The following is an 11,524-nucleotide window of genomic DNA, read 5'->3' as shown; positions in this document are numbered from 1 at the left end:
ATCGCAGGAGGCCTGATCTCACAGTTCCATAGGACGCTCCCGTGTCATTGGGGTTTTGCACTTCTAATAATAAAATTGATGAAGTGGGGTGTTGACCTCATTTTTAATGAGGTCTTAGTCTCATACTCTTAGAACCTAGGATCTAGCTTTAGGAATTTTTATTGATCATCCAAGCGGACTAGCAATGGAACTCACCTCCCGCAGAACTTCAAACCACTTCTTGACTCATTTTTGTGAAGAAACTCGCATGAGTAGCTCGCAAAGAAACTCGCATGAGTAGTCTCAAGCACTCAACTCTTAGTTGCAAGGACTAAGAACTAACATTGTAGAGGGCCTGAAAATGAGTTCCCATAGGATCAGACGGCCATAGGTGAACCCTCTGTGACTCAGCAACACTCATTACACCACGCACGAATTTGACACATTTTTGGCCCGATCATCGGTGAAATCGCTCGGCTGACTCCGGATGACGAAATGTACCGCGCCGACGCGTCCAGAACATCAACTTTAGCTAAGAAGGACACATGTATTGCTAGTGTTACGCGTGCACACAAATGACACAAAAATCGATGTATTTTTTTTCTTTAGCGGGATGCGGGGGTGAGATTGATGTTGTATTTTGTTCAGATTGTGGTGGTTTTGTGGATGTATTTTGATGATTTAGTGGTGGCATTCAGGTGATTTATTACTATATTATTTTTGTGGTATTGTATTAGTCTGTAGTATTATTAGAATGATATTGTGGTTGTATTAAGGTGAGATTGAGATTATATTTTGTTCGTATTGTTGTGATTTTGAGGTGTTATTGTGATGATATTGTGGTTGTATTGTTATGGCATTGTGATTGTGTTGTGGTGTTTTAGTTGTATTGAGGTGAGATTGAGGTTGTCCTTTGTTCATATTGTGTTGGTTTGGTGATGTTTGGTGTTATTGTTGTGACATTGTGATGATTTTATGGTGATATTAAGGTGATTTTGTGGTGATATTTTAATAATTTGTGGTATTATTGGAGTGTAATTATGATGTATTAATGTGGGATTGATGTTGTATTTTATTCATATTGTGATGTCAGTGTAGTGTTGTGCTATTCGAATTAAAATGAAATAACACCAAACCAACAACAAAATATCACCAAGTTGCATTTACAATAACATCATAACCACAATACCACTAAAGTTGAACCAAATTATCACCATAATAATTAATAACAACTCAACCAGAATACAATTGAGATATCACCATAATAACACCATATCAACAATTTTACACAATCAAATTTCCATAAAAAAACCTACATGAAAATACCAATTCAACATCAGAACTACATCATATTGTCACCATAATATTAACAAATCAGCACCAAAATAACATCATATAAACTCTAATAAATAAGCATAATAACATTCGTTATACTCCACCAAATTAAAATAATAATACTACCAAATTACCCACATAATAACATCACATTAACATCCCAATAATACAAATTTAACTGTATAATACTACCAAACTTTCCCTTAGAATGCCGCAACATTACCCCAATAAAACCATTTCACTCCAGAATAACACCAAATGTGGTTATATTGTGGTGTTAGTACTGTGATTGTAATGTGGGATGATTAATGTGATTGTATAGTTGGGTTATTAGTGCAGTATTATGGTGTTATTGTGATATAAATGTGGTTGTATTTTAGTGTTATTGGTGCAATAATATGGTGTTATTGTTATACAAATATGGTTATATAGTGGTGTTATTCGTTTGGTCATATTGTGATGTTAATAATGTGGTTGTATGGTGGTGTTATTAGTGCAATTTTATGGTGTTATTATGACACAAATGTGGTTATATTATAATGTTATTAGTGGTTGTAATGTGGGGTTAATAGTGTGGTTGTATAGTAGTGTTATTAATGCAATATTATGCTAATTTAATGGCAACATTCTACTGTTTTGCTCATGATATGGTTAATATAGTCAAAACTGTAAATAATAAACTTTTGAATGGAATTAATACCACAGTTCCAATTTACCTAGATGCTCTATGTCGACTTCTTTACTTTCTGTTTTCCTTGGGTTCTTTCATTTTTCTATGTTAGCTTGCTTAAAAAGAAAAGGAAAAATATATGAGTGAGTTTGCACAATAAACCTTAAATCCGGACGCAAGTGTTGTTTCGGAAAAACCTAAACATTACAATAATTTATATGGCAAGAGAGAGGGACCGTGGCTGTTTCTCGTCTGGTAACCGACTATTTTGAAGTTTTCAAAACCCTAGCTACCAATATTGAATATGAAAAATGGTCTGCAAAACCCTAAATATGGACTGCTTCTTGTTTGGCGATAGAAGGAAATGAATATTGAAGAGGCGTGCAGGGTTTAATTTTTGAAGCACTGGGTTGGTGTTCGGGTTGAATCGCATGCCAAAATACACATTTATCTCTTTTTTTTTCAGCTGGTCTGCAATTTTACACCGAGTGAAATATTATTGGAGTCGGACGCAAAACTACGTTCGGACTGTGATGCAATATTTTTTCATAAGTTGAACCCGCATCAAGAGTCAGCTTAACGTGTGGGAAATGCAGTAAAAAATTTTTGTTTTACCACCCATTTTTTATGTATTATATCCAAAACCTAAACTTTGATTTTACATTTATATCGCCCAAATTTATGTATCACATCAAAAATATTACTTTTTTTAACTAAAAATAAGAAAAATAAAATACACCTCGCATATAAATAAAAGTTGACGTTATTGGGTGATATATGTAAATAGGTAAGAATTGAGTGGTATGCATGTGAAATCTTTTTAGTTATAATATCACGCAGTTAAGATTTAGATGTTAAATATAAAAAATTATATAAAAGTTTAGGTGTGAGATATGTCAATACATAAGAATTGTGTGCTATATATATAAATATCACGCAGTTAAAATCTATTTTTATGTGATGTTAAAGATTTGAGGGATATGCGTGTAAATATAAAAGTTTAGGTGTGAGATATGTAAATACATAAGAATTGTGTGCTATGTTTATAAATGCCCTTAATCTAATCACAATCCTAACGATCACAAATCCTACAAAATTTGCTATATGCCTCTGTAATCAGTCCTCTACTGGAATTACAGAAGAAAATATTTTTTGGTTCAAAATTAAGAAATACTGGATTATAAAAAAGGATTAAAATTTAAGTATCTACAAGAAAAAATGCAACAGATGATCAAATATTTGCCTTTCAACAAACATGGAGCAAATTATATGGCTGACTGAGCCGAGAAGGTGGACTGAATAAGCAAATGAATGACTCGTTAGCATGAAAGCGAGCAAAATGAAGATTCGATAAGAAAGGATTTGGAGAAAATAACTGTAGTCTTGACAGTTACTGCGACCGATCAACAGGCAATAGAGAATCTTAAGAGTATTACTGACATTTCATAAAATAATTTATAATTACTATAAATATGAGAACAATGTGTAAAAGGGAACTTTTTTGTAAATGTGTGAGGGAATTACAAATTCGGCTCTATCAAGACTCGTGTCTTGCCCTGCTTTCTCTTTTTCTCCCTCCTTATTTATTTTCTATTCCTTACGTGTTATTCACGGACAAATCTGAGTTCAAAAATTATGAAAAAAAAGTCTTTTCTAATTAGAAGAATTTACAAACAAAACATACAATTCTTATGTATTTATATATCTCAAAGCTAAATTTTCATATTCACTCACACAGTACTCAAATTTTTAGAATTATATAAAAAATAATACTATTATTGCTTTTTCAAAGTGAAATGCACCTTTTTATGCATAGGTTTAAAGCACCAAACTACCATGTATCTAAATATGAAAGTATAGGTGTGAGATGTGTAAACACATAAGAATTATGTGCCACATTTGTAAATTACCCTCATTAAATTATAAAAAATTTGTTTCGAACACATGCTAAAATAAGCCTTGTTGGAATAAAACTAGAAAAGTTGTTATTGATACAAAGAGGGATATACATGCCCATTACAGGATCAACTAAAAAGGAAAAAATCAAACTCAAGGTATAATAGAAAATGAAGGAAATACAATTGAATATAATAGAAAAAGTAAGAATATCGGAAGAAATAACTCAAAATAATAAAAAATAAATAATGGTTATTACTAACCATTAAAATATTATAATACTATTACTGAAATTTTGCTTCAGAAATGCTTCGGACAACCACTGACTGTTTTTTGGTTTTCCAAGTAAGCAGGTTTCCCGACACAAATGAGCAATACTCCGAGATAGATCTCAGATCATGGACAGATCCAACCCAATCAGTGTATGTGAAAACAACAATATTGCGAGATGTGTGGTGGGAAAAATGCAAACCAGAGCACGGTGTGTTTTTTAAATAGTAGAGAATTCGGTGAACAGCTTGGAGATGATGCTAATAGGGGTCATACATGAATTGACTTACTATCCCAACTGCGTGACATATGTTAGGCCATGTATGAGCAAGAAATATGAGTTTCCCCACAAAGCGCTGGTAGCGAGTCTTATTTACAAGAACTGCATTGGGACATCAAAAAGCTTTTCATTTGGATCCATCGGGATAGCTACTAATTGTTCTCTGTCAAAACATCAATGACATATTTCCACTAAGACAGACAAATGTCCTGAGATGACCGAGCAACTTCCATGCCTAAGAAGTATTAGAGATATCCCAAGTCCTTCATCTCAAAGAAGAGAACAAGAATGCCTTTCGGAGATTCCAATACTAGTATATCATTTCCTGTGAAAACAATATCATCGACATAAACAATAAGGATAGCTACCTACTTGTAGGAGGAATGTCGGAAGAAAAGTGTGTGGTTTGATTAGGAATGACTGAATCCATGGCCTACCATCACCTTTGTGAACTTCCCGAACCATACTCATGGTGATTGCTTCAGTCCATATAGGGACTTTCGCAATCTACATAATTGCCCTTGGGAGGCAGTAGAGTCAAAGCCTGGAGAAAGGGTCATGTAAATCTATTATGTAAGGTCATCATTTATAAACACATTCTTGACATCAAACTGGAATAAGGATCAGCCCAGATTCATTGTCAGGGATAAGAGAACCTGAATGATATTTAATTTAGCCACCGGAGCAAATGTCTCTTCGTAATCAACTCCGTAGGTCTGTGAATACCATTTGACGACCAACCGTGCTTTATTGCGTTCAAAGGATCAATCAGATTTAAACTCAATGGTACATATCCACCGACATCCCATTGTTTTTTTGCCCCAAGAAAGATCAATAATGTCCCAAGTATGATTTCTCATAAGGGCATTCATCTCCTCAATGACAGTAGCTTTCAGGTTGGGTCTGCTAAAACAATCTCAATAGTAAATGGAAGTTGATGATTTATCAAGGTCGAAGTAAATGCTTTGTAATTTGGTGATAATATGCGAAAGGAGATAGTTTGCCACGGATATAAAGAGCATGTCTGATTGCATAACATACTAGAGGAACTAACTACCTCAGTTTGAGTTGGAGCAGTGTTGGGGATGTTGTCCAGAGGGGATTCAGGGTCCAACACGGGGTTAGTGACCTCTTGAGTAGATGCATCAGAACGAGTACGTCGAGTGTATACACGTAGAGTAGGAGAGAGTGTAGGTGGAATCAAAAGAGATAGAGAGCTCTTTGGTTGTAGGAGAGATGCATGGAACAAAAGGAACCAAAGGTTCCTCGATAATAGGTGACGTGTGGGGAGCATCCCCAGGAGTAGGGTAAGGAACAGTGTCTTAAGAACTCTAGCTCCCCCTCACTTGAGGCTGAGTTAGAAAAGTAGAGAATACTTTCAAAAAAAGAGACATCAACACTCACATAGACCTTATTTGTGGTAGGGTCAAGACACCGATACTCCTTTTAATTAGTAGAGTACCCTAGAAAAATACATTTTATGGACTTGGGATCAAGTTTACTCCGAGTAAGGGCTGTGTTTCAAACAAAGGTTGTGCAACCAAAAATTTTGGGGTCTATAGTGGATAAGACCTGATTATTATGAAAGAATGATCTCAAAACAGAAAAAGCAGTACGAAAGTTGTGAATTTTTTAGGGGACTCTATTTATGAGATAATTGACGGTAAGAATGACACATTCTATAAAGGTTTTGGGACATTGGAGTGAAACATAATGAAACGAGTAACGTCGATGAGTTGTCGGTTTTTCCTCCCGGCAACCCCATTTTGTTGATGAGTGTAAGGAAAAGAGCTGTGATGGAGGATGTCCTTCCTTACCAAGAATTCTCCTAATATAGAGTTAAAAAATTCACCACCATTGTCAGTCCAAAGAACTTAAATAAGAGTTTTGAATCAGGTCAAAATGAAAGTGTGGAAATTTTTTAAAGTGACAACAATTTTAGATTTATTTTTTAAAATATATACAAATGTTATCCGACTGTAGTCATCAATCAAAGCAAGAAATCATTGTTTATTGGTATAGCTACGAGTGCGAGAGGGCTCATATAAGTCACTGTGAAAAAGAGAGAATAGCAGACGTGTAATTGTGGGGTGGATGAGAAACACGATGATGTTTAGCTAACTGATATTTTTCACATTTAAAATTAAAATGATTTTTATTAGTAAACATCAATAGATATTGGATACTATGATGACCCAAATGACATTGTAATAACATAATAGAACAATCAGTGGACTAAGATAAACTGCAACTACTGGGTGGAGTGTCCTCATTCTCCATGTTTTTCTCTTGGAAGAAGTAGAGCCCACCAACCCGTATAGCGGTTCCAATCATTCTCCCCGAGCAATAATCTTGAAAGACAGACAGCAAAGGAAATATGAGCGCACAATCAATGTCATATGTCAGTTTGCTGACAGATAAAATGTTACATTTTAGCAGAGGTAATTGTAACACAGATTTCAAAGTTAAGTCTGTAGTTAAAACAACAGACCCTTTACCATCAATAGAACTTTGAGACCCATCAACAATTTTAACAATATATTTACGTGAACAAGAATAGTATGTTGAAAAGGCTTAAGAGATTCCAGTCATGTGATTTGTAACACCTAAATCAATTATCCATGAACTATAAGGGTCAAAAGAAGTGAGTGTCATAGGATTGGTACCTTGACGAACGTGAGAGGTTGACAGACTCCTGATTGGTTGCTTCATTTGACTCTTAAGAGAATTAGAGAATTATGAATTGTTATGGGTAGAGGTCGATTGCACCGTGTTGAATTCATATGTTGTGGTGAGACCATTGGCAGCGGAAGATTTGGTTGAAGGTTTAGATGTAAGTTTCCTGTGGAGCTTCCAACACTTCTCAGGAGCGTGATTGGGCTTGTGGCAAGGGGTGACCAGCCCGAAGTTGAGCACTATTAGAAACCAGGGCGACGAATCAGAAGCACCAAGTATAATAAGCCTCCAACTCTCTTCGCTACGAATCTAAATGAAAGCATCATAAGTAGAAGGAAGAGGATCCCGATCAAGAATACGTCCCCGGATTTCGTCGAGATTTTTATTGAGGTGTGTCAGAAATTGGAACATAGGGTCCTTTTCCACAATTCTCTCGAAGAGAGATATGTCGACTAGAGATTCTCACTTACAGTCATAATATAGGTCACATTCCATCCATAATGCAGCTAGGACATTGTAGTACTGGGTTACAGTTTTGGATTCTTGTTTTGCTTCATGGATTTTCTTGGACACCTCATAGAATTAGTTGGAGAGTTCCCTACATCTAAGATGACACTAGCGGAAGGAAGAAACATATATGATCAGTCAATCGAAGTCTCCAAGGAGTTGATCAGCCACGACATGATCATGAAATTCTCCACTTCCCAAGCTTCATATGTAGGGTTAGTTTTTGGAGCTTCACTTATCATATCAGTGAGATAACTGAATTTCCCAAGTCCTTTGATGAACAATAGCACAAATTGAGACAATTGGAGAAAATTATTATCATTTAATTTATGAGTTGTGATCAAGAAGTTAATGTTATTTTCCTGTCCTTCGATTTGTAGAGGAACAGTGGTTGGAATTGATCCACTAGTTGACTCAAGAAGACCTTCCGATGATGGTTCGTTGCTGGAGAAGTCCGCCATGATTCTGACGAAGCCAAATGAAATATTGGGTTGATAAGACATTGAAAGGTTTTGATTGAGTTATGGTTGTCCTGTCCTTGGGAAGAAGATTTAGCTGACCTAAATCCTCAGGCGGCTGGAAAAACATGCACAAGCAGGCAGAACAGAGGGATTCTAGATACTGGAGGAAAACAGGGCTCTTAGGCAAGAGTTTCGGTGGCTGGGAGGAAACCAACTAGTGTTGGGCGGCCTGATTGGATGTTTTGGAGCATCATCTGGTGGATGAAAGGAGGAAAGTGGGATATGGGCGGCCAAATCAACGGTTTTGGAGCATCATCCGACATGCTTCATAATAGAAAAGAGGATGCCAGGAACAGGCAGCCTGCTAGGGCTAGCCTGGAAATAGAAATTAGACAGATCAGCCGACGACAAGGAGAGGCTTAACGGCTAGGTTATGGCTTTGATACCATGTTGGAATAAAACTAGAATAGTTCTTATTGATATAAAGAGATGTATATATACCCATTACAGAATCAAGTATAAATGTAAAAATTAAACTTAGGATATAACAGAAAGAGAAAGAAATAAAACTGAATAAATTAGAAAAAAGAAGGAAATCAAAGAAAATAACTCAAAATAATCAGAAATAATAAATAATAGCTATTACTAGCCATTAAAATATTCTAAGCATAATGAACTCACATCCCATATGCCACTAAAATCCATTCTCACGCCAAATCTTCTCAAGAAAGATTTAAGAAGATTTTCTTAATGATCAACTCATTGGATACCTGAAAGGATTCTTCTTGCTTCAATGATATTAATATAATAGTGACAAGGCAATCCCCATTTCAATTTAAAAACATAAATTGAATTACTTCAAAGATCTATAGCAGCCCTTCAATAAATCCTAAAGGAATTAGCACCACTTTCAAAGTCATCAACATTAATCCAACAACCTTATATAGATCTGAAGAGCATCTCATGATTTTATTAAGTATATTCTTATAAAAAATATTTCCTTCAAAATATCATTTAATAATATTTTAAAATAGCGTAGTCATGTACCAAGTCATCTTGGACAACTTATACCTTTATGAGGTAAGTTGTATTATACATCAAAGAAATGTTGTCAAAGCTCCATAAACTAGGAATCTCTCGAAAAAAGTTTTGAAAAATCTTCGAGATACTTCCTTACGTGTTATTTGGTAACATAATAAAGTGGTATAATTAGGATGCAGAAAATTTAACTTTCCTCCACCTCAAGTTATGATTTCACAAAAGTGAAATACACTCAAAAGGAGAACACATAATCTTAGGACAATAACTAGTATAACACCAATCAAATTTTCAACAATCATGATTTAGGGATCAGATTGTAAATATATTAAAGGGAACATTCTTATTGATGTTTTAACAGTTCAATCTCTCGGTGGATATTAACAATGGTGTTGATTTTTAAATTGCACTATCAAGATTAAAAGGGGTATAGCCAGGAGCCCGCCAACAAAGGTAGATCGTCAATTGAAGGCTTGATGATGAAAATTGCGAGGCAAGAAAGATGATTTTTTGGGTAAAAATCCATAATAGAATAGGATAGACAAATGTTGATTTGCTATGGATAAGTTTATATGATAAAATCTAATGTAATTATTTTTAAAATTGAAAGTTATCCATATGTATGGTTGACTATATCATGGATTTTCTTTAAGAATCCGTTTTCTTTTGTATTGAAGTCAACTCATGATGTATAAGGATTGTTTTTTAATTATTTAAAGCAACAACTGACTGTACATATTATTTTCTCAAAAAGACATCAAATAGAGAATTATCTCCTATAACCTTTATTCCTCCTCTCTGTTCCACCAGTCAAAGCCCCAGTTCCTATATAGCATAAAAGCCACAAATTCCTCCGAGCTTGCTACAACAAAAACCACAACAAAGAAGTCTGATAATATAGTATAATGGCTAATCCCCCATGCCAAATTATTTTTTATTTGCTTGGTATTTTTTGCTGTTGTTGGCTCGTCCATTATTGTTATTGTTGATTTTGATTCTCTGTGATGCTGCCTTGTTATTCATTGTTATTGTGGCTTATTTTGGTCCTACATATATTGTTGTTGTTGCTGTTTTTAAACCAAAAGAAGGGGGGTTGAATCAGTAGCAAGTTCTTGTCTGGAGCAAAAACGAAAGTGCTTATTGTCTGGAAGGAAAATAACCAAAATTTGGTCCACAACAAGATTGAGGTGAAATCAAAGACAAAAATCTGTCTAGTGTGAAATAGCAATCAAGGAGCCATTAATTGATTGATAAATCAATATAAAACCTTAAGAAAAACTTCTAAAACTTTTATGAATATATTATAACCTCATCTTATAGGCTTACATCATAAACTTAGTAAATTAACTTGAAGTCTTTGCTAAATTTGGTGTTAAAATTTCGCAAGAATTGTCTTATATTCTCACATTCCAAAAAGTAAAAATAGAATCCATACCATGGTTTTGTTTCACAACTTATAGTTTATCTAGTGTACTCAAATTCATGTTGTTGAAGGGAAATCATGCATGATATTTTGTGGACTACGAAATGTTAGAGCTTGCTCGATAAATATTATTGTAAGCAAAAGGATTGAAGCGCAATTTTGCAATAAAGCAATAAAGAAAATAGACTTTCATATAAAATTTCTAAATGCTCGTTGAAAACAAAAAATTCAGATTTCAAAATTTTGCAATAGAACAATATACTAATATGCAATTTAAAGTACACAAACCATGCTTTTATGAGAATTTGTGATGTTGGACATTGCAACTCACAAACCAAAAATAACAAACAGATAAGAATGCATGGCAAATCAAACCAAATTAAAGGTTTGAAATTCAATGCTAAAAACTAAATTCAATCAGAGAAACAGACACGATGCTTTTCAATCATTATAAAAATAGATTTTGCAAATCCACAAGGATTCCGAACTTCATGGAACCAAATTCATTTTGAACATTCGGAGAGACATGCTATAGCAACAAGGAAATAACTGACAACTAACAGTTAAAAAGGTTTTCTGATAAATTCATGTAAATTACTCTTCGCAATCCATACACATGGAAAACTTCAAATTTTCGAAGTGCATAATCTAGATTTTTCATAAACAACGAGCCTATGCAGCTGTAATCTCACAAATAAGCTTGCTTTTACAGTAATTTAAACATAATAATAAATTAAACAATTTCCCACAAACCTTGACAAGAAATCTCAATCTTCTTCATCCTCCTCTGAGCTGCCCACCTCACTACTATAGTCACTGCTATATTCATCCTGGTCTGGGTTAATATCAAGCTGTACATACTTGACCTGAATTGGCTCTGGGGCCTTCGGCTGTGGTGGCAGTAATCCGGGCAGCAATGGCACACCACCTACACGATGCTCCTCTCCCTTGTTACCGACTACAACCCCTTCCAGTGGCGGGGAAGGGAG

At 34.8% G+C, this 11,524-nt stretch overlaps 1 protein-coding gene across 2 annotated transcripts in view; it reads right to left on the bottom strand.

The window, feature by feature from the left end:
* Nucleotides 1-11,108: 11,108 nt before the first annotated feature.
* The window catches only part of LOC110025717 (mediator of RNA polymerase II transcription subunit 4), a 1,544-nt gene continuing 1,128 nt past the window's right edge, over nucleotides 11,109-11,524 (bottom strand). The window contains exon 1 of one of the 2 annotated variants that reach the window (XM_020726342.1): nucleotides 11,109-11,524. This exon is cut by the window's right edge and continues 1,128 nt beyond it. In XM_020726342.1, coding sequence (XP_020582001.1) covers nucleotides 11,303-11,524 — 222 coding nt within the window. In that variant the 3' untranslated portion in view covers nucleotides 11,109-11,302. The other variant, XM_020726343.1, reaches the window with a different exon arrangement.

The sequence above is a fragment of the Phalaenopsis equestris genome, unplaced genomic scaffold (genome assembly GCF_001263595.1).
Source record: "Phalaenopsis equestris unplaced genomic scaffold, ASM126359v1 Scaffold000326, whole genome shotgun sequence".
Classification (NCBI taxonomy): domain Eukaryota; kingdom Viridiplantae; phylum Streptophyta; class Magnoliopsida; order Asparagales; family Orchidaceae; genus Phalaenopsis; species Phalaenopsis equestris.
The sequence above is the reverse complement of the archived record's forward strand: the minus strand, read 5'-3'. Positions and strand labels throughout refer to the sequence as shown.